Here is a 24,576-nt window from a genome sequence, read left to right as displayed (position 1 = left end):
ATTAACTATTAAAGGAGAGAGGAAGAGAAAGGGGGACAGACAGAGACACACAGAGAGAGAGAGTGACACACCGAGAGAGACAAACATAGGGAGATGGAGAAAGAGAGAAAAAAATTGTCTTTGCTGACTCGTGGACTAATTTGAAGACTTTTCCATGATCCTAGTTGGATTAGGATAATTCTTCCTCAAACAGGTGCTCTCGTTTTAGTAGTCGATAGGTTGGAGGAGTTCCCAAGCAAAACGGCCACCTCGGGGGATCCGCAATTAATAAACAAACGTCTTCTAGCACTGTCTTTCAACTTTAATAGGAATACACTCAACCAATTTCCTGCCAATGTAAGTGTGATAGTGATTCAAACACAAGAACATTGATGCTAGAACATTGACCAAGATAATTGGAAGAACGCTATATCAGCTAAAACCTATTTATATTCCTATATTCTCCAATCCCCGTTAAGGCCTTTGTATTACATGTGAAAGAGGAATTCCCTTGGACTCAGACATCTGATATTATTGTAGCCAAGATTGTCTGTAAGAGCATTAGCTACAATGACTCTTAAAAAATGGGGTTAAGACCAAGGCTAAGGTTATGGTTGGTTGATTGTCTGAATGGAGAATGTGGATCTGAACCTTTCATAGCCTTGCAGTTGACACGTCACTTCTCTAGCTGGTACTGGATTGGAAAAGCCTCTAGAAGAAGATGCAAAGATAATCTGGGTGAATAAAGATTAGGAAGAGGTTGCACTGGCAGCAATAACATTTCTGGCTGGATGTCAGGGTTACGATTATTGTTACTTTTCCCATGTACTTCATTTTGTCAGTTCACATAAGTGAATACATTTTCTTGTATGCACTAGATTTTTCGGAAGTTGGTGCAAACAACTCAGAGAATATTTCCTATTTAATTATGTCTGGTTTGCGTAACAGCTTTCTCTGCTAGTAGAACATGTATTTGACAAATTAAAATTACATTTCCAATTCATTCTGTTCTTAGTGTAAATGTTAAACTTTCAGCCAGAAAAGTTTGAATATTTCTTGGTTTATATTGAATAGGGGTTCTAATGATCGCAAGCTCAAGCTGGAGGCACCTTGTGATTTAACACTGTACTGAGCAATGCACATTCTCAGTCAATGTGTCTCGGTGGAGGAGATTTCGGGATGGACAGCTCAGCACTGTAGTAACAAGGTCCTAACCAAAGTCACCCATTCTTTCAACCCTGTCAACAATGTCTTCTCTATGTCTTCAAAATAATGGTTAACATTAAATGATTATAATGTATTTTAACAAGTCCAGGAGAGTTTTCTTAGCTTATATTAAGTGTTCTACTGGTATACTCAGCCTCAAGCAAGGCGGCTTAATGAGATGACACTGGGTATTGTTTACAAACTCAGCTTTTTGAACTGTTGAAGTGAATTTAAATGTCAAGTCTTGTTAGCCAGATAATGGTACACACGTAATGGAAATGGGAGATTTGGAAGCTTTTGGGAGTTATGCGAATGGAGACTGACATTTAATCACAGCTCAAGATGTCGCTGGCATCACTTTTAATGACTGTCATCCTCTCCTTTTTCCCCTAATGAAAGAGTTCCGGACGTATGCGGAAAATACACTGCTCACTTATACTGTCAGAAATCACACGCATGACCGCACACTATCACAGTGCCTTTCAGGGGTCTATACTACAGTGTTGCCGACTTTGTAGTTTCTGTCACAACAGTCTGCATATTGTTGTCATTGCAAAGGTCGGATTCACCAGACTATTATCACAGGGAACGGTGTCTGCCAACGACTGCATAGTTTTATTGTCTCTTTGTTATTTTTTCCCGACCCTGCCCATGATAGTGCTGCATAGCTGCAGGAATGGGACAAGATCATTGACATAATCTAGAAAAGTGGAGCAATCCTGAAAAATTACCTGACAAATGCAGTCCACTCATATACAGTCATTTCAGTTTAGTGCTGAAAGGGGTGATTTCAGAATGAAAAGGTATGGTACCAAAAGGAAAATGAAACTGCTTGTGTTGATAGGCTCTACAGTGCTTCTGAAGCCTACATGCACCCTATCATCTGGTAGTATTGGCACCTATTGGGCACATGCTTTACTCCTTGGATGGACATTGATCTCAGTATGGTCTTTCTCTACAAACTCATTGGACCAGGGTTAGGTGATTGACTGTGGGTGTAACTCACAAGCTCTCTGCAGAGTCAAAGTGTCAGAGAATCCACAAGGGACCCTTACACTAATTACTTTCATCCATAATATATTCCATGTTATACATTTCTGGTAAATCCATTTTATGGCCCTTGAATATTGATTTTGAGGTTTGTCATTATGATGGTCCCACTAGTAAGCCCAATGGGCTGTACCAGTTTGATCGCACCACTCATCTCAAACCAAGGGGTGTACCATAACGCTATTATAATACTTAAGATAAAAGTATGTCTTAGCGAGTAACTATCCATATCGATTCACGTAGCCCTATAGACAAGTCCAGTGTCTACACTACCTTTTAGTTACTCAGAAATAATCATATTTTGAAAATATGTCCCATCTACAGATTATTTGTACCTGTATATATATCATGTCAGTTATCAATCCTAAAACATGTTCCTCTCTCTAATCAATAGAATGATCCCGTCCACCAGTCAGGACTTCCTGGTTCGTGACCTGGTGTCAGGGCGTGAGTACGACCTGTGTGTCCTGGCGGTGTACGACGATGGCATCACCTCGTTGACGGCCACGCGGCAGGTGGGCTGCGTCCAGTTCATCACGGAGACCGAGTACAGCCAGTGCCAGGCCCTCCACAGCCAGTTCCTGGGCGGCACCATGATCATCATTATTGGTGGCATCATCGTGGCCTCCGTGCTCGTCTTCATCATCATCCTCATGATCCGCTACAAGGTCTACAGCCACCAGGGCATGGACACAGGTAAGGTGGGCACCCTGGACAACATCTGTGCCCAGACCAACGGAGGACAGGCTGGGGGACAAGTGTCACACTCTGGGTCTAAAGTTACAGAGAGCCAGGAGGAGCAACAGGCTCATGCCTTTGCTGGGGTGGGAGGGGGGCCAGGGACAGGGGGAGGAGGGGGTGTGAGTGGAGCGGCATCACCTAATGCCACCCAAAAGGACTCTAACACCTTGGCGCTGGTGGTTGACTGTGAGAAGGTGGTGCAGATATCAGACATGACTGCTGAGGACCTGCTGTCGCCTACTAAGAGGCGTCACTCCAGGACTGCCATTGAGATGAAGAGGAGAGCTTCGCTCACACCCAAAGAGGCCACCAATGTGAATGTGGGGGGAAGTAAGTACTTGAGCGATAGAGACAGATACAAATGGTTGTGAATGTGGTTAATGAGAGAGAATGGCAGTGAATGACCCCATTTTTTGTAATGTGGTATCTATGGCATGTCTGAAACATCTGGCTTGTAATTCATTTTTATTCCTTCTGTGACCAACAGTAGGTATCGGCAGTTAGAGCTCTGCCACTGAACATGAGTCCATTGCATAGCCCAACCCAGCACACCTCATTGCAGCACATAAAATGCCAATTCTGAGACATGTAATTGCTAAGAACAGTGCTATTCTACTGAGTCAATGGGCCACAGACAAGTATATTTTAAGAGCCTCTCCAGAGTGAGAAACTTGGATACATTGTTCCAATTGGATAATTGCACTTTCTGAATGAATGGCCATGGATTTCCAGAGCCTTGGCCTTGTAAATCACTAAATCAATATGGTGAATTAAATCAGGGTCAGGGAGAGACAGGCCCTCTCTTTCAATAGCGTCAATCACTCAGTGCAGCTGCAAAATACATTTTGGTTGAAATTAAGGGACGTAATGAACCAAAATGATCAATCTAGACTGAGGATAATTTGTCAATGAAAACGGTTGAGTTTGGCTGCCCTTGAACCTGACCAAAACCTTTGCAGCCAACCACATTCTCACAGTCATTGCTATGTAATGCACACTTTGCACTGCAATGCAGATAATGAATTCCCAAAAGGTGCTGCAGTGAACAATCACTCTATACATTTACATTCTGTAATCATAATTTACTTTCACCAGTAGAATCATATGCGACACACAACCAGTAAGTGCAAGGCTACCATGAGATCGGAGTCACTTTGCCCGGATCCCATATCAGATCTGTGCCAAAAACCTGTGTAGCTCCCCTGTGTGAGACGAAATGGTGCCAATTTGGTACAGATGACACCGGGCCATGAATCACATTCCCACGGCCATGTCCGCAGGCTCCCGAGTGCTGTGTCCCTGAGACGAAGGGTGTGGGATGCACTGCGCCATGTCCAGCCTGGCTGTCACTAACTCTACCCGCCTCATCTCTCACCTCTATTTGTCTCTTCCACCAGACACACCGGCGCCCGTGGCTGCCGACGACGACAAGAGGGCTCACAGAGACTGGAGCGACTTTAAAATTTGATGACTCCTTCTGCTTCTCGGTGAGAAGCAGCCATCAACCTCCAAGAGTAATGGTGCCCTTCTTTCCCTGTTCCTCTCCATTAATCTACTTGAGAGAAGAAGATAAGAGAGGGGGGGTCTTTAGTGTAAGATAGATGAATAGATACAAACTGAGACGGAGAGATGGCCATGTCAGAGAGAAAATATCACATAGTCAGAGCTAACATATTACTAGCCACGTTACTGCCAGAGACCTCCCTCGGGAGTCTGTTTCCACACATATGCCATATTCAGCGAGACTAATTGCAGAGGACACACCCTTAACACTCAGTGCTGCACTTTGATAGCAGCAGACATCCAAACAACATAATGCAAAATCATGAATTACATTTACTTACATTTTTATCCTACACCAATTCACTGCAACAGCAATACCAAATGGATCATTGCACAGTTGCAAATAATTCAATTTACCATTCAAACAATTGCACATTTTTTCATGATCAGCTGTGATTAATGTCATGCATTCAACTCAATCAGTAACCATTGCTCATGTTTATGTTTTTCAGAATATTCCAGGGTTCCAGGAATCAAGGAGATTAGATTATAAATCAGGAACATTTTTAGGACTTCTGTCGGACTTCCTCCTTGCGACCCCGGAGTTCACACGGTACCCATGGACCCTTCCATGAAAACACACCTAGATGGATTAAATAAGGACTCAATTCACCATCATAATCTATGGGAGTGGAACTAGACGGGCCAAAGGCCTCGCCGGTGGCTTTTGAAACGTATTGCCTTGTATCCCTTTGTGGCTGACTGTCTGTGTATCCGCTGTCATTACCACAGCACTACTACTGTTCCTGGACCTGTACTTGGACCAGGACTTGCCAATACCTGGACCTGTTCATGCACCTGGATCTATTCCTGGACCTGCTCATACTGTACCTTACTTTACCTGACTGTCTTCAGACTCAGGATGGGGACCCAGCCTAAGGTGAGTGTACACAGGATCATGTACTCTATGTGGGTTGACCAGGAAACACTCCCTGGTCAGGTCACAAGGTCAGAAAATAGCCCAGGACTTACTCATGATTTAACCAAGTTGACCATATATTTCAATCAAGCCAGTCACAGATACAGTGGCTTGCGAAAGTTTTCACCCCCCTTGGCATTTTTCCTATTTTGTTGCCTTACAACCTGGAATTAAAATAGATTTTTTGAGGTTTGTATCATTTGATTTGCACAACATGCCAACCACTTTGAAAATGCTAAATATTTTTTATTGTGAAACAAACAAGAAATAGACAAAAAAACGGAAAACTTGAGCACGCAAACTATTCACCCCCCCCAAGTCAATACTTTGTAGAGCCACCTTGGGGTATGTCTCGATAAGCTTGGCACATCTAGAAACTGAGATTTTGCCCATTCTTCAAGGCAAAATTGCTCCAGCTCCTTCAAGTTGGATGGGTTCCACTGGTGTACAGCATATTTTGGGGGAGTTTCCCACATGCCTTTTGGTGAACACCAAATGTGTTTGCTTATTTCTTTCTTTAAGCAATGGATTTTTTTTATGGCCACTCTTCCGTAAAGCCCAGCTCTGTGGAGTGTATGGCTTAAAGTGGTCCTATGGACAGATACTCCAATCTCCGCTGTGGCGCTTTGCAGCTCCTTCAGGGTTATCTTTAGTCTCTTTGTTGCATCTCTGATTAATGCCCTCCTTGCCCGGTCCCTGAGTTTTGGTGAGTGGCCCTCTCTTGGCAGGTTTGTTGTGGTGCCATATTCTTTCCATTGTTTGATAATGGATTTAATGGTGCTCTGTGGAATGTTCAAAGTTTTGGATATTTTTTTATAACCCAACCCTGATCTGTACTTCTCCACAACTGTTTGGAGAGCTCCTTGGTCTTCATGGTGCCGCTTGCTTGGTGGTGCCCCTTGCTTAGTGATGTTGCAGACTCTAGGGCCTTTCAGAACAGGTGTATATACACTGAGATCATGTGACAGACCATGTGACACTTAGATTGCACACAGGTGGACTTTTTTAACTAATTATGTGTCTCCTGAAGATAATTGGTTGCATATGAATACATATGCACGCACAACTTTTTCCATAACTTACATTTCTTTTTTCTTTTCACCAATTTGGACTATTATGTGTATGTCCATTACATGAAATCCAAATAAAAATATATTTAAATTACAGGTTGTAATGCAACAAAATAGGAAAAACGCCAAGGGGGATGAATACTTTTGCAAGGCACTGTAGCTTTGAGATGAAAGAGAGTGATGAAAAATTAAACTCAAATCAGAAAGCTAATTTAGGGTTGTGTGTGAGAGTGTGTTCTGTTTTGTATTTAGCTAACCGTGTTAGAAGATCCAGACAGATCCAGTCAGATTAGCTTGTGGTTACAGACAGGAGAAGGAGGGTGTTTGAATATAACATGTGGTTATTCTGGAGGAGGAAAACCACTCCAACCCAATCTTTCTCCCAGAGACTTCTCATGTTTGCCTCCCATCTCCCCCCGTCTCCTCCCTGCCCATTCCACTGGTTCCTCTGGCTTAACTAAGAACCTGGCTAAACGGACGGGAGATAATTATGGGTAGACAGGCAATTAAGGAGTCAAATTTTGTAAGCGATCAGCGCAATTAGGTCCTGAACACACTGATGGAGGAACACAGTGGGAGAGGATCCTAAACGCATCACTAAATCTGGAGCTACTCCTACTTTCTCTTTCAACTCTTTTTTTTTTATTGATTCATTTATTAGGATGGCCATTGGCCGATGCCAATGACCACAGCTAGTTTTACTGGGGTCCGACACGTTACAAAAAAGACATTACAGACAAAATACTTTACAATTGACATACGTGTGTGTGCGCATCTATCAGTTACACATACATGTCAGTACATACATACAACAAGTAGGTTACATGGGGGAGAGGCGTAGTGCCATGAGGTGTTGCTTTATTTGTTTTTTGAAACCAGGTTGGCCGTTCACTTGCGCTATATAAGATGGAAAAGGAGTTCCATGCACTCATGGCTCTGTATAATGCTGTACGTTTCCATGAATTTGTTCTGAACCTGGGGCTTGTGAAAAGACCCCTGGTGGCACATTTGGACATACTTACTCATTCAAGGGTTTTTCAGCATATGTGTGAACTCCTTCAAGACTGTTGGAAAAACATTCCAGGTGACTACCTCATGAAGCTGGTTGAGAGAATGCCAAGAGTGTGCAAAGCTGTCATCAAGGCAAAGGGTGGCTACTTTCAAGAATCTGAAATATATTTTCATTTGTTAAACACTTATTTGGTTACTACATGATTCCATATGTGTTATTTCGTAGTTTTGATGTCTTCACTATTATTCTTCAATGTAGAAAATAGTAAATATAAAGAAAAACCCTTGAATGAGTAGGTGTGTCCAAACTTTTGACTGGTACTGTATATACATATCTACCTCAATTGCATTTACCCCTGCACTTCGACTCGGTACTGGTAACTGGTAACTTTTGACTGGTACTGTACGTTTTCTCAACAACCGGTTATGGTCAATAATACAGTACAGCACTCACAGTCGTCTTGTTATCAATTCCTTTCAACCACTCATCAGTCATTGTGTCAGTGCAGTACATGTTTACTGCCCTTCTCTATAAGCATTCTGAAAGTCTGTTGTTAATTTGTTTACAGAGAAGTATTTGGTCAAACACAATTTTTTCCAACAGTTTGCTAAGAGCTGGCAGCAAGATGATAGGTCTACTGTTAGAACCAGTATAGGCCGCTTTCCACTCTTGGGTAACGGAATAACTGTGGCTTCCCTCCAGGCCTGAGGGCAAAGACTTTCCTCAAGGCTGCAATTAAAGATATGCCAGATAGGAGTGGCTATAGAGTCAGCTACCATCCTAAGTAGCTTTCCATCTGAGTTGTCAATGCCAGGAGGTGTGTCATTATTGATGGATAACAATAATTTTTCCACCTCTCCCACAGTAACTTTACAAAATTCAAACTTGCAATTATTTTCTTTCATTATTATTACAATGGCTCACTGTTAGTCGTTGGCATTTCCTGTCTAAATATGCCCACTTTGACAATGAAGTAATCATAAAAATAATTGGCAACATCAAATGGTTTTGTGTTGAATAAGCCATTTGATTCAATGAAAATATTTGTTGAATTAGTCTTTCTGCCCCACCCCCCCAAAAAAATATGCATTCTTTATATCATTGATCTTGACTTCATAATACAGTTTCTTCTTCTTTTTGTTGAGTTTAGTCACATAATTTATTAATTTGCAGTAAGTCAGCCAGTCAGATGTGCAGCCAGATTTATTAGCCACTCCTTTTGCCCCATCTCTTTCAACCATACCGTTTTTCAATTTCTCATCAATCCATGGAGCCTTAACAGTTCTAACAGTCAGTTTCTTAACAGGTGCATGTTTATTAATAATTGGAAGAAGCAAATTCATCAAGTGCAGCGCCTGAATGCTCCTTATTAATCACATTAGACTAACAAATATTTTTAACCTCACCCACATAAGTCACAGCAAAACATTTTGTATGATTTTATACACTATTTTAGGCCCAACTGTTGAAACCGTGCCTTTCCTGGATATAGCCACTATATTGTGATCACTATATCCAATTGGTACGGATACAGCTTTAGAACGAAGTTCTACAGTATTCGTAAAAATGTGATCAATACGTGTGGATGATCTTGTTCCTGTAGTGTTTGTAAACACCCTGGTAGGTTGATTAATAATCTGAACCAGATTACAGGCACTGGTTACAGTGAGAAGCTTCCTCTTGAGCGGACAGCTTGATAAAAAACATCCAATATTCAGGTCCCCAAGAAAGTAGACCTCTCTGTTTATATCACATACACTACCAAGCGTTTCACACATATTATTTAGATACTGACTGTTAGCACTTAGTGGCCTATAGCAACACCCCAAAAGAAAAGGCTTTAGATGTGCCAAGTGAACCTGCAACCACAACTCTTCAATAACACTTGATATGGCTTTGAATATATACAGCAACACCTCCCCCATAAGTATTCCTGTCTCTTCCATAGGTGTTATATTCTTGTATTGCTACTGCTGTATCATCAAATGAATTATCTAAGTGAGTCTCAGAAATGGCTAATATATTAACATTATCTGATGTTAGCAAGTTATTGATTTAATGAACCTTATTTCTAAGGCTACATATATTAAAATGGTCTATTTTCAGGCCCTTTCCTGGGTAGCTTATCAGAGATAGACATAGTATACACAAAATAAATAACATTCAGCAGTCCATTAATAAGTTGGTGTATGTAAGTGTGTGTGTGCTGCGGGGTTGAAGCTACAAACCCGTAGGTTTGGCTCTCTCGTCCCTTCGAGGCATTTGGGAGGGAGGGTGGACAATGAGCCTGTCATAGCGGATGTAAGCAATGTCCCCACGCGCTCTGGCAGCTTTTATGGTTGGGATAAGTTCTTTCCTCTTCTGGCGCACAGCTTCAGGATTGTTCTTGTTGAGGGAGATATACGTTCCTCTCATGTTCTTGACTCTTTCCAGAACAGCTACCTTGTCCTTGAACTTCAGGAACTTGACCACTATCGGCCTGAGCCTGTCACCTGGACCTCAATCTTCCTGTGGTCAATATTCAGTTTCTCCGAGAATTTCCCTCACATTGTCCTTAGACTCCGTCCAGGTCTCGTGGAGATTCTACATTTCTGTCCATAACCATGTTTTTACGCCTTGATTGTCCCTCGAGATAATCTGATTTCTCTGTCATTGTTATCATGATTCACACACAGAACTGATGTCATCTCTCAATGATTTACAGATTGCTGTCATCTTGCCTTTCTCCTGTTTAAACTCACCGAGCTGACCCTGGGAGGACTACAAACTGTTCTTCAGGTCCTGGACCTCTCTGATCAAGTCGTCCATTATTTTATTAGTTGACTCCACCAGTGTTTGGACAAAACACTTGAAGCTATTTTGTTGTTGTTGTAAAAACTGCTTGTAGCACTATATATATATAGTACTACAATATATATTGTTTGTTTGTTTAAAAGATCCTTCACCTGTGATAGAAAGACACAGCTGTCCTCAACAGCACTCCTGCCAGCTTTGGTCTTTGTCATGGTAGCAATGTAGGTTATGCTGTTACTCCTCGCAGTTCCAGAAGGGCAGATCGCAGATAAGATTGAAAACAACAACTAACCGCAGCGATCTAGACTGTAGCATGTTTAGTAAACCAATCAGTAGAGTTCCATACTGAGCATGGCTATGGCTGTGTTCATTCGGGTAATGGTGTGCTTTTTGTGTTTGGCTGTGCTGACTTGAAACATTTTGTTTACGTAAGTCGATAAATACGTTTCTTGGAGGACATGCATGTGGTTGGTCATTTCCGGGACGCCTTACGAGATCATACTTAATTATTCTCACATCAAAGATAGGATTGCGCTTTCTAGAGATTTATCCAGCCATCATGTCATAGCTTAGGTCTATGCTATCTTAGATCACTGCCGTGGTCATAGTATACCATTTTACAGCCAAACACAGATGAATCCCATTAACGTTGGATCCCACAACTCATTGAAGTTGATTTCTTACCCTCGCCCACCATGTGTTCAGACAGGCTTGTGTCTCTGTGACGGCACTTCTACAATTTGTACAACAAGGTGATTACACAGTGATCTGGCCCTATCGTGAGATGGAGAGGAGGGATGTTGCAGTGAAAGGGCCTCTGCTATTACATTTCGGCTTCCTGAAACAAAGCAAGGGAGGTATGCATAATTGATAACAGCAGCTAGTTCTTGCCTCAGACGTTAACCTTGCCTTCAATTCCCCTGTGAAGTCTTTCTTTTACCTGCTAACATCTGAGAGCACAGAAGCGTGTCGAGAAGGGAGGGAAAATGAGCAGGACAGTTCTGGAGCATCGCTGTATGTCCTAACAAATAGTTTCATCATACTCTCACTCTGATGGCTTTAGCCTTTGATAGTTGAGAGTAAACTCACCCTTAATATATTTGATCAGCAAACTAACGTTGTGCCTGTCTGATTAATAAAATGTCAGTGGCGGGTGGACAGGTGCTTTTGTTTGTATTCTTTGTTGGATATTAATGTGGAGAGGGTTGAGGTGTAGTGATGTGTGAAATCAGGGGACCCCATTGTTCGTAGCCCTCGCCCTTCCCCGAGTGGACAGGGACAAATGGAAAGGCTCAGTCGGCCCTCAGCGCCAAGGCCTGGGCCATGAAATCACTATTGATCAACCGATATCTCACCATCAAGCTGGAGTTTGAGAAATTAGACTGGTTTAAGGTTAGACTTGAAAGAGATGAGATGAGGCGAAGATAGATGTGTGTGTTCAAAGAGCCTGGTATCGTAAATATTCTGTCTCACAAAATAACATGAGGATTGGAAAACAGAACCACTGTAAAAGGATCGTAACCCTGCTGATGGTGTAATTTCGTAGTTAGTTTTTGCTATTCAAGCAAGGGAGATGTAGAGACAATCTGTAGGATACGTGTGGGCTGTGTGTGTTTTCCTACATACGTGTGTGTGTGTGTGTGTGTGTGTGTGTGTGTGTGTGTGTGTGTGTGTGTGTGTGTGTGTGTGTGTGTGTGTGTGTGTGTGTGTGTGTGTGTGTGTGGTTTTTGTGAGAACACCATGCCTCTCACAGTACAAAAAAAATGCATGAAATGAAATGAAATGTATGCATTCACTACTGTAAGTCGCTCTGGATAAGAGCATCTGCTAAAAATGACTAAAATGTTTTTAAAAAAAATGTTTACACAAGAGTCCATCCTAAAAAACAAAAACCACACAAACAAAAAGCAGATGACGCTTACATATCACAACCACTGCCAAATGTAATTAATTACTACCGTACCAAGAGGCCGGCAAATGTCAGCAGAGGAATTTATTTTGCTAATTTTGCAGCTTTCTTTATTGCCATTGCTGTGTGTTTGCTTTGATCGAGGCCGTAGTTTCTGCTTTCTGTGTGTGTGAGGCACTGGGCCTCGGGGCGCACTGCAGCTCAATTTAAACTCAGCACTAATTCCAAACAATGGCAAAGGCATTGATTCTGTTTCTTTTTGTCACACAGCCCGTCTGCGCCCCCAAAAATATGTTTGTATACCGAGTGGCAATTCCATTCTTGTCTCTTCGCGTTTGTATTGAGCGAGAACAGAATTGAGTTAGGGGTTGCCGATTTTCTGCCTATCAAAGTTTTATTTTCTAGCTACGTGTTCTATGATCCTTATTGCTCTGGAGACAAAAAAAAAAATGATCACAACAACAACAAAAAATTCCTCACGGACTGAGATCACAGCTGGTTTTAGATTGCTATCAACATTTTGTTAAAATAGGCCTTGGAGAAATCAATGATGACATGTTGTATGGCTTGATGGCGCCCATCTTCCAATCCTCCCACACTTAGCATTATGTTTTGTCAAGTCTCCAGCCTCATTGCTCTGGCAATTAGAGGATAGCTACGTGGCTAATCATTGCTCCATGCTGATGACGCAGCAATGAGCATGTTACCCAATGTATCAGCAGCGGCATGGCGCCTGATGATCACAGGTCCCTGGCATCAATAAACAGGTTGTTCTGAGTGAGATCACAGAGGTCTCCCCACTAATGGAAGTCAAGAACAGCGGGCTAAATGGTCTGTGCTGAACTGTCTGAAAGCTCAGCTATGGCATCACTATGCAGACATTATGCAAACAAGTTCTTTGTTGTTTTTTGGGAGACAGAATGATGTTCGGCTCAGATATCATGGGGCAGAACCGAGGCAACAGGGGACATTAGGTTCTAGGCTCTATTTGTTTTCACTTTGTCACTTTATCATGTTCATCTGAGCAGGGCAAATGTATATGAGGCTACTGAGATTCACAATACCAGAGTTATGGTTTTGTTAAACAGACTTTGCCGGTTCTGGTGACTAAGAGGCAGACCTAAAACCAAGGGCAAAATGCAGTTGATGTTATCACTCGCCCTCTAGTCAGACAATGTGAAACAGCAATAACAACATCCCATGTAAAAAGGTGAGATGATGAAAGTTGCTATGGAGAATAAATTACGGTCTCCCCCTGAACAGTTTATGGGTTGGCCGGCAGAGGATCGCAGTGGATGCCGTTCGGAGAGAGATTTGTTTGGCAGACACACTGAGGTGATTCATATCAGATGATGATTGGGTGATTGCCCCGGGGGCGGTGTTCACTCCTTAGTACAGCCGGTCCCAATTGATTTCTGCTGCTCAGGCCACATTTAATTGCATAATCAATATGTGCTGATGAGAAACAAAGTGTGATGATGGGAATCATAATCGGGGTTGCAAAATAAGAGTCGGACAATGTGTATCGCACTGACCCCTCCATGGAATGCACTTTCTCAGGACAGGAGTGCCGCCATGTCATGACCCTGAGACAGCAATGCTGGTCCAATATCCTTTCTCCTGGATGGTGAAGAAGATCATATATTTAGCTCAGTAGTGCATGCTCAGCACAATGAAACATGCTTTGTTTGTAAATAGCTGTAAATGAAGCTATTTCACATACAGTCGCTGTCAATAGTGTTTCTAGAGATAGTGTGTCATGCAACACCATGAATGATTTGGAGCAGGTGGCAGATCTAATGGAAATTAAGCTACAGTATGATGCTATAATTTAGTGTACAAATAGGTCTCGTGTACTCAGTTTGATACGTCAACTTTTAAAGTGGTTAAGGAAATACAGGAATATATTTCTGCACTTTTGCTGAATCCAAGCGCTTCATAATATGTGGTTGTGCTTTAAGAGAGACTCTCCTGCTGTGCCAACAAGAGAGTAGTACAGATGGGCAGGTTCTGCTTTGTGTCGACGTTGGCTGAATTTATCAATGCTCCCACGCTGGGAGGGAGAGGCAGAGAACGCCCATGGTCACTAAGGTCCTGGAGCAGATTACATCACACTTTAAGCCATACATTTTTCACAAGATAAAACCCGCTATAGACTAGTCCTGAACGTATTGAATGTGAATGTATTGAATGTAGAATGTATTTTGTTCAAGTCAAGTGTTACAGTACACTTTGCTATTGAAAAGCAAATTGTTTGTTTGAATGGGTTGTGGTGAAGGAGTAATGGCCCCTATGTTTCGAATGGACAATCTATTTTTGCCTTGTGAAGCCAGCATAAAGTGCCTGAAAACACTGTCATGCATTTGTGTTTTGACATAAACGTCATGCTAGTACATTCAGCCAATTGTGAAGCAAAAATAAGTACCCTCTCAACTCCTCCACTTTATAGGCCTCAGTCCACTCAGGGCTTTCAGCGTCAAACATGTTAGCCTGACACAAGGGATCAGCATTTCCAAAATGGCATCCATCATTGTAGCTCTTGCTCATGCACCTGTTCAGCCTCTTCTCCTCTCCAATACAAACCACCTGCAGTGCCAGCTAGTCAGCTATATCCAGGTACCATACGTATCCACCAGAGAGCCTATAAGCCTATCCAGCACCATTTTTCAAAGTGCCTAGTTCCATATGTAGATGTAAGCCGAAGTATTCTATTTAAAATGATTGCCAGGCTTGTGTTCAGCTCACCACCTGTCATGCATCCAGAGCCATGATATGCCCAACCTGAGGGAGGCTTAGTCAGGCTACCGTGAGGGCTGGGCTGTCTGAGCTGACCGGCTTAGCTCCTATCACTCTTCTGTGGACAGTGCGTGAGACATTGAGGATGAGTCTAAGGCAGAGGAGTCCCAAATGTAATCTTGCACTATACTGGAAAAGCATCTGTTCACTTCAATGACTGTTTAATGGCACTGGGTTGTTGTTTTATAATCCTGTTTCGTTTCATGGCCACATAGGCAAGCCCACCACGGTTTGGCCAGTGCTGTGAGGGAGGCTGCCAGTCATTTACATTTGTATCAAACAGCAGTAGAGCACAACACGGATCGAAACAGAGGGCATTGTCCAAGCACGGTGGTCGTATGGCTGCCAGTGTTTGTGAAGCTTCCTGTGTTTGTATTAGACTAGGTTATTCAACTGATGTACTTTGGTCTATTGTCATTATGGAAATGTTTGAATGTTCTCCGTTTCATGAAATAAAGCCTGAGTATGGCAGGGATTCAATGACTCGAACACCGGTCAAGGAGAAACAGTATCATCACGATACTTCAGGGGCTACAATGTTGGCTGATCTTCATGAAGCCCTTTCAATGATCAACCTGGATTAAGTGGACTTGTATGTGTGGTCAATCGTAAACGGATGAAAGGGCAAAATAGAACATATTCCTCACTGATTTCGCTGTCTCTCTCTTCTCTCTGCAGGTATGGGCCGAGTTTACCCCATCCGGACTCCGAGGACACAAGGATATAAAGGAGGAAGAACTAACAGGGACTAAGCAAACTGAACCGCATGTCTGTGCATCACCACCACCTCTTCGTCACCATGGTCTTCATCACCCTGTGTTGCGTTTTTTTTTCTCACCTTTGAGCCGAACCCAGTGAGAACGGAATCAAACAGGCAGACTCAGACAAAGCGCCTAGAGCTGGGGACTCACCTTCTTCTGTGTTCACCGTCACTTTTTATTTGGCTTTATCTTTTGTATCTGTACATAACGCAATTCCAAATCTTATAGTTTTGTACATGTAATTTTTATGGTGTGTGAAATTTTTCTAATAAAATTTTAAAAAAGTGGATTCATTCCCAAGAGACTAACAGGCCTGTTTGTGGCTGATGATTTACCTTCTGTTACACCTACTTCTCTCCTCTTGTATTCCCCCTATACAAACCTAGTACTGTACACCCACTCCCTATCCCCGCCTCACCTATCTCTGCTTCATGGCACCGCAAAGCCAATAACATGTGTTACCTGATGGTTGTGGCACAATGGCAGTCAATCCAAATTACTTTAGAGGGAGAAAGGGATCCCAGAGGTAAAAATAAATTAGGTTTGAATCATCCCATAGCGTCCAGCCCTTTATATATATATTACCCCACCAGTCCTACAGCCTTCTCCATATAGAGATATTCAGCATCAAGGTTAGCCTCTCTCCCCCACCTAGTAGGCTTTAAATTCTGCCAACTCAATTCCACTCACTTCTTTTTATGTTTTTCCCCCTGACCCTCAAAGCCGACATGAATTTAAACACTGCAATTTGCACAGAATCTCTTGTGGTGGTTTTCACCATCTGGTGCAGTGAATCCGATCCAGGTCAGTCATTTAACCAACAGAATGCTTTGCGTGAGTTGGATGTCTTATTGAAAGTGCGAAAGCCTGGCTTTCATGGCTGTTTATAGCTATCCCAAAGTCCTCCTAAAGGCTTGCTGGGTGATGTGTGCCATGAGAGTAATGACTGTCTGACATTGTGCTAAATCATCATTTTGCTGTTATTACATACATCATAGAATGGAGTAATCATCACTATTTCCTCATGGCAAGAGATCGAAGGATTTCACTGTCATTAATACAGGGGAACATTGAGGTGCAGAGATATGGGGTTGCCCAGAATAAATTAAATGTTATCATCAGTCACTCTGTGAGTTAAAGTGAGTTTGAAAATGTCCCCCCTATACATATTTTAGTCAGGAAACCCTCTTTTAGACTCTTTCGCATACACCCTATATTTTCCCATTTATTTTTTCCCTCACCACAGACAGTACTGGTTTCCAGTCGATGGAATGTGAGACAGAAGTGATGGTAAAAGGCCATGTCTATTGGATTTCTTGAGTAATTAATTTGGTGGGTCGATAACAGTACTTTTGTAATGTTCACTTCTGCAAATGTGGGCAATGATCATAGAGAGGACATCTGCACTTATCAGCTAACTGGAGAAGTCCGTCTGTGAAACGGTAACTTTCATTCTTGAAAGTGATGTTACACTCGGTAGCATACCTACAGTTGAAGTCGGAAGTTTACATACACTTAGGTTGGAGTCATTAAAACTCGTTTTTCAAACACTCCCCAAATTTCTTGTTAACAAACTATAGTTTTGGCCAGTCGGTTAAAATATCTACTTTGTGCATGACACAAGTCATTTTTCCAACAATTGTTTCCAGACAGATTATTTCACTTATAATTCACTGTATCTCAATTCCAGTGGGTCAGAAGTTTACATACACTAAGTTGACTGTGCCTTTAAACAGCTTGGAAAATTCCAGAAAATGATGGCATGGCTTTAGAAGCTTCTGATAGGCTAATTGACATCATTTGAGTCAATTGGAGGTGTACCTGTGGATGTATTTCAAGGCCTACCTTCAAACTCAGTGCCTCTTTGCTTGACATCATGGGTAAATGAAAAGAAATCAGCCAATTCCTCAGAAAAATAATTGTAGACCACAAGTCTGGTTCATCCTTGGGAGCAATTTCCAAACGCCTGAAGGTACCACATTCATCTGTACAAACAATAGTACGCAAGTATAAACACCATGGGACCACGCAGCCGTCATACCGCTAAGGAAGGAGACGCGTTCTGTCTCCTAGAGATGAACATACTTTGGGGCGAAAGAGAACTGAAAAAGTGTGTGTGAGCAAGGAGGCCTACAAACCTGACTCAATTACACCAGCTCTGTCAGGAGGAATGGGCCAAAACTTACCCAACTTATTGTGGGAAGCTTGTGGAAGGCTACCCAAAACATTTGACCAAAGTTAAACAATTTAAAGGCAATGCTACCAAATACTAATTGAGTGTATGTAAACTTCTGAACCACTGGGAATGTGATGAAAGAAATAAAAGTGAAATAAATAATTCTCTCTACTATTATTCTGACATTTCACATTCTTCAAATAAACTGGTGATCCTAACTGACCTACGACAGTGAATATTTATAGGATTAAATGTCAGGAATTGTGAAAAACGGAGTTTAAATGTATTTGGCTAAGGTGTATGTAAACGTCTGACTTCAACTGTAGCTGTAGTAATAGACTGGCTCTACTCAACATTAGTGCTGACTGCGTGAGCTACATATTTATGTTGTACTATAAGTTATTCTTTATACAAATTGGGACAACAAATGGTTCCTTACAAGTCCAAATTTGAGATTTTTGGTTCCACCCGCTGAGTCTTTGTGAGACACAGAGTATGTGAATGGATGATCTCTGCATGTGTAGTTCCCACTGTGAATCATGGAGGAGGAGGTGTGATAGTGTGGGGGTGCTTTGCTGGAGACACTGTCTGTGATTTATTTAGAATTCAAAGCACACTTAACCAGCATGGCTACCACAGCATTCTGCAGTGATACTCCATCCCATCTGGTTTGCGCTTAGAGGGACTATAATTTGTTTTCAACAGGACAATGACCCAAAACACACATCCGGGCTGTGTAAGGGTTATTTGACACGGAAGGAGAGTGATGGAGTGCTGCATCAGATGACCTGGCTTCCACAATTACCCAACTTCAACCCAATTGAGATGTTTTGGGATGAGTTGGACCGCAGAGTGAAGGAAAAGCAGCCAAAAAGTGCTCAGCATATTTGGGAACTCTTTCAAGACTTTTGGAAAAGCATTTAAGGTGAAGCTGGTTGAGAGAATGCCATCAAGGCAAAGGGTGGCTACTTTGAAGAATATAAAATATATTTTGTTTTGTTTTGCTTACTACATGATTCCATGTGTGTTATTTCGTAGTTGTGATGTCTTCACTATTATTCAAAAATTTAGAAAATATAAATGAGTAGTTGTTTCCAAACTTTTGACTGGTACCGTATGAACACGCAGGTGTGATCCTTCGACGGAGGTACTAGCAGCGTATGCTCGAACCGGTGTGATTCGAACACTTTAGAACATCCATTTACGACTGATGCAAGAGTCAGTGTTTGAGCTGGCCACACAATTTTTTTCTCATTTTGCACAAACACAGTTTTTACAACGTTATGTCCACAATGTGAGCAGTTTTTGTTTGGATGCAATGTTCAGACATTCACAGAAGTAGCTAAAATCAGGATTTTAAAAATTATTGATAATTTATAAAAAAAAATATGAAACTGAAATATCAAATTTTCATACACTACCATTCAAAAGTTTGGGGTAACTTAGAAATGTCCTTGTTTTTGAAAGAAAAGCAAATGTTTTGTCCATTACTGTCACGACTTCTACCGAAGTCGATGCCCCTCCTTGTTCGAGTGGTGCTCGGCGGTCGACGTCACCGGTCTTCTAGCTATCACTGATCCATTTTTCATTATCCACTGGTTTTGTCTTGTTTCTTTTCACACCTGGTTCCAATTCCATTCATTACCTGTTGTGTATTTAACCCTCTGTTTCCCCACATGTCCTTGTCCGAGATTGTTTGTGTTATTGTGTGCGTGTTGTTTATTTAGGTGTGCGACGGGTATGTGTACCCATGTTGATATTTTATTTATTCTATTTTTGGAGTTTGTTTGAAAGTTTATTAAACTACTCCGCTTATATGAAGTTTTTCTCCTGCGCCTGACTTCCCTGCCACCTACACACACGACGTTGACAATTACAATAACATCAAATTCATCAGAAATACTGTGTACACATTGTTAATGTTGTAAATGACTATTGTAGCTGGAAACAGCTTATTTTTATGGAATATCTACATATGCATACAGAGGCCCATTATCAGTAACCATCCCTCCTGTGTTCCAATGGCATGTTGTGTTAGCTAATCCAAGTTTATAATTTTAAAAGGCTAACTGATCATTAGAAAAGCCTTTTGCAATTATGTTAGCACAGCTGAAAACTGTTGTACTGATTAAAGAAGCAATAAAACTGTCCTTCTTTAGACTAGTTGAGTATCTGGAGCATCAGCATTTGTGGGTTTGATTACAGGCTCAATAGCCATTTACAACATAAAAAATGTCTACACTGTATTTCTGACCAATTTGTTGTTATTTTAATGGACATCAAATTTGCTTTTCTTTCAAAAACAAGGACATTTCTTAGTGACCCCAAACTTTTGAACTGTAGTGTAAGTATTCAGACCTTTTACTCAGTACTTTGTTGAAGCACCTTTGGAAGCGATTACAGCCTCAAGTCTTCTTGTTTATGAGACGACAAGCTTAGCACACCTGTATTTGGGGAATTTCTCCCATTCTTCCCAGCAGATCCTCTCAAGCTCTGTCAGGTTGGATGAAGAGCGTCTCTGCACAGCTATTTTCAGGTCTCTCCAGAGATGTTTGACCCAGTTGAAGTTCGGGCTCTGGCTGGGCCACTCAAGGACATTAAGAGACTTGTCCCGAAGCCATTCCTGCGTTGTCTTAGTTGTGTGCTTAGGGTTGTTGTTCTTCACACCATTCTGAGGTCCAGAGCGCACTGGAGCAGGTTTTCATCAAGGATCTCTGTACTTTGCTCTGTTCATCTTTGCCTTGATCCTGACTAGTCTCCCAGTCCCTGCCGCTGAAAACATCCCCACAGCATGATGCTGCCACCACCACGCTTCACCGTAGGGAATGTGCCAGGTTTCCTCCAGAAGTGATTCTTGACATTGAGGTGAAAGAGTTCAATCTTGGTTTCATCAGACCAGAGAATCTTGTTTCTCATGGTCTGAGTCTTTAGGTGATTTTTGGCAAACTCCAAGCAGGATGTCATGTTCCTTTTACTAAGGAGTGGCTTCCGTCTGGCCACTCTACCATAATGGCCTCATTGGTGGAGTGCTGCAGAGAGGGTTGTCCTTCTGGAAGGTTCTCCCATCTCCACAGAGGAACTCTAGTGCTCTGTCAGAGTGACCATTGGGTTCTTTGTCACCTGCCTAACCAAGGCCCTTCTCCCCCGATTGCTCAGTTTGGCTGGGCTGCCAGCTCTAGGAAGGATCTTGGTGGTTCCAAACTTAAGGAGTCCACTGTGGTCTTGGGGACCTTCAATGCTGCAGACATTTTTTCGTACCCTTCCCCAGAATTGTGCCTCAACACAATCATGTCTCGGAGCTCTACGGACCATTCCTTCTATCTCATAGCTTGGTTTTTGCTCTGACATGCACTGTCAACTGTGGGACCTTATATAGACAGGTGTGTGCCTTTCCAAATCCTGTCCAATCAATGGAATGTACAGCAGGTGGACTCCAATCAAGTTGTAGAAACATCTCACGGATGATCAATGGAAATTGGATGCACCTGAGCTCAATTTCGACTCTCATATCAAGGGGTCTGAATACTTATGTAAATAAGGTATTTCTGTTTTTTATTTTTAATACATTTGCAAACATTTCAAAAAATACATATTTGGTCATTATGGGTTATGGTGTACAGATTGATAAGGAATTTTATTTATTTAATACATTTTAGAATATGGCTGTAACCTAACAAAATGTGGAAAAAGTCAAGTGGTCTGAGTACTTTTCCGAAGGCACTGTACATACATACATACATACATACATACATACATACATACATACATACATACATACATACATACATACATACATACATACATACATACATACATACATACATACAGTGGGGAGAACAAGTATTTGATACACTGCCAATTTTGCAGGTTTTCCTACTTACAAAGCATGGAGAGGTCTGTAATTTTTATCATAGGTACACTTCAACTGTGAGAGACAAAAATCCAGAAAATCCCATTGTATGATTTTTAAGTAATTAATTTGCATTTTATTGCATGACAAGTATTTGATCACCTACCAACCAGTAAGAATTCCGTCTCTCACAGACCTGTTAGTTTTTCTTTAAGAAGCCCTCCTGTTCTCCACTCATTACCTGTATTAACTGCACCTGTTTGAACTTGTTAACTGTATAAAGACACCTGTCCACACACTCAATCAAACACACTCCAACCTCTCCACAATGGCCAAGACCAGAGAGCTGTGTAAGGACATCAGGGATAGAATTGTAGACCTGCACAAGGCTGGGATGGGCTACAGGACAATAGGCAAGCAGCTTGGTGAGAAGGCAACAACTGTTGGCGCAATTATTAGAAAATGGAAGAAGTTCAAGATGACGGTCAATCACCCTCGGTCTGGGGCTCCATGCAAGATCTCACCTCGTGGGGCATCAATGATCATGAGGAAGGTGAGGGATCAGCCCAGAACTACACGGCAGGACCTGGTAAATGACCTGAAGAGAGCTGGGACCACAGTCTCAAAGAAAACCATTAGTAACACACTATGCTGTCATGGATTCAAATCCTGCAGCGCACGCAATGTCCCCCTGCTCAAGCCAGCGCATGTCCAGGCCCGTCTTAAGTTTGCCAATGACCATCTGGATGATCCGGAGGAGGAATGGGAGAAGGTCATGTGGTCTGATGAGACAAAAATATAGCTTTTTGGTCTAAACTCCACTCGCCGTGTTTGGAGGAAGAAGAAGGATGAGTACAACCCCAAGAACACCATCCCAACCGTGAAGCATGGAGGTGGAAACATCATTCTTTGGGGATGCTTTTCTGCAAAGGGGACAGGACGACTGCACCGTATTGACGGGAGGATGGATGGGGCCATGTATCGCGAGATCTTGGCCAACAACCTCCTTCCCTCAGTAAGAGCAATGAAGATGGGTCGTGGCTGGGTCTTCCAGCATGACAACGACCCGAAACACACAGCCAGGGCAACTAAGGAGTGGCTCCGTAAGAAGCATTTCAAGGTCCTGGAGTGGCCTAGCCAGTCTCCAGACCTGAACCCAATAGAAAATCTTTGGAGGGAGTTGAAAGTCCGTATTGTCCAGCGACAGCCCCGAAACCTGAAGGATCTGGAGAAGGTCTGTATGGAGGAGTGGGCCAAAATCCCTGCTGCAGTGTGTGCAAACCTGGTCAAGAACTACAGGAAACATATGATCTCTGTAATTGCAAACAAAGGTTTCTGTACCAAATATTAAGTTCTGTTTTTCTGATGTATCAAATACTTATGTCATGCAATAAAATGAAAATGAATTACTTAAAAATCATACAAAGTGATTTTCTGGATTTTTGTTTTAGATTCCGTCTCTCACAGTTGAAGTGTACCTATGATAAAAAATGACAGACCTCTACATGCTTTGTAAGTAGGAAAACCAGCAAAATCGGCAGTGTATCAAATACTTCTTCTCCCCATTGTACATACATACATACATACATACATACATACATACATACATACATACATACATACATACATACATACATACATACATACATACATACATACATACAGTGTGCTACACTAGAAACGACAACACGATATAGAGAAACTATAATGATAGCGTACTAACTTTGATAGGAACGTACAAAGTTATTATTAGTAGTGAAGGCAATGTGGGAGCCAGCCGGAAAATGTGCCAGGGAGGAAAACGTTTGTGCTTGGGCTCTCACTGAAGAGAGAAGTTTGTCTTGCTTAGTAAGGCCTCAAACATAAATTGTCCGCAACAGTGAAATGGGATACTTCTATGTGAATTAATAAGGCGGCGGAACACATCTCAATTCAAACTGTTGTCAGAAATTAAAACGTGTTAGGAAAGAATATGATATTTAAAAGTTTAAACATAACCTGTACTGTAGATAATTAGCAGGCAGCGTGACATGGTTTGAGGGCAGCGTGAGTTAACTGCCCTGTTGCGTAACAATCACATTTTGGAACAGTGAGCGCATTCTGACATCACGCACATAAAAAAACTCACGCTGGGGCGACCGTTAGAGATATTTGGAACTCAAGTGTGAAAAGGTTCATGGCTATCTTCAAGTTAAACCTTTATCACATTGTCACCAAATTCACTGCTCACACAACGTCCCCCAAAGCTTTTTCAAAACAAGTTATTTCCTGGATTCCTTCTCAGTTAAACTGGGCCTTGAATGTAGAGTGGATTGGTTGGCATAAAAATGGGCCATGTAATTTCCACACAGTTAAACCTCCTTGTTAAGGACCTTGGCAAACCTCTGAAACACTATCAGCCTCTCTCGTGTCCCATTTTAAGAGATTGTTTCGTTTTATTTCTAATGGAAAAAGTCTATTAAGTGTTCAAGGATGTTAGATGCTGTATCTCCGGAGTTGAAGAATGAGGTTCTTTGTGAAATTAACCAATTGTTGAGAAATTGTCAACGGTGAGAAGGGGATGTTTAGTGTATTGTATCAAAAAAGCAGTGAGAGTTACAATATTCTGAGGAGCCAAATGAACATGTGAAGTGTTGGTCCCATGTTCCATGAGCTGAAATAAAAGATCCCAGAAATGTTCCATATGCAAAAAAAAAGCTTATTTTTCAAAAAATGTTAGCATAAATTTGTTCACATCCCTGTTAGTGAGCA

General features: G+C 41.9%; 1 protein-coding gene across 2 annotated transcripts in view; it reads left to right on the top strand.

Moving 5' to 3' along the window:
- LOC106580720 (leucine-rich repeat and fibronectin type III domain-containing protein 1-like protein) overlaps positions 1 to 16,107 on the top strand; it is a 114,462-nt gene extending 98,355 nt beyond the window's left edge. The window contains exons 4-7 of one of the 2 annotated variants that reach the window (XM_014162059.2): positions 2,630 to 3,306; positions 4,374 to 4,463; positions 4,992 to 5,419; positions 15,717 to 16,107. In XM_014162059.2, the coding sequence (XP_014017534.1) occupies positions 2,630 to 3,306; positions 4,374 to 4,444 (748 nt within the window). In that variant the 3' untranslated portion in view covers positions 4,445 to 4,463; positions 4,992 to 5,419; positions 15,717 to 16,107. Of the gene's footprint in view, positions 1 to 2,629; positions 3,307 to 4,373; positions 4,491 to 4,991; positions 5,420 to 15,716 lie in introns of both variants that reach the window. The other variant, XM_014162060.2, reaches the window with a different exon arrangement.
- Positions 16,108 to 24,576: the final 8,469 nt, after the last annotated feature.

The sequence above is a fragment of the Salmo salar genome, chromosome ssa20 (assembly GCF_905237065.1).
Source record: "Salmo salar chromosome ssa20, Ssal_v3.1, whole genome shotgun sequence".
Taxonomy (NCBI): Eukaryota; Metazoa; Chordata; class Actinopteri; order Salmoniformes; family Salmonidae; genus Salmo; species Salmo salar.
This window is presented reverse-complemented; position numbering and strand designations above follow the sequence as displayed.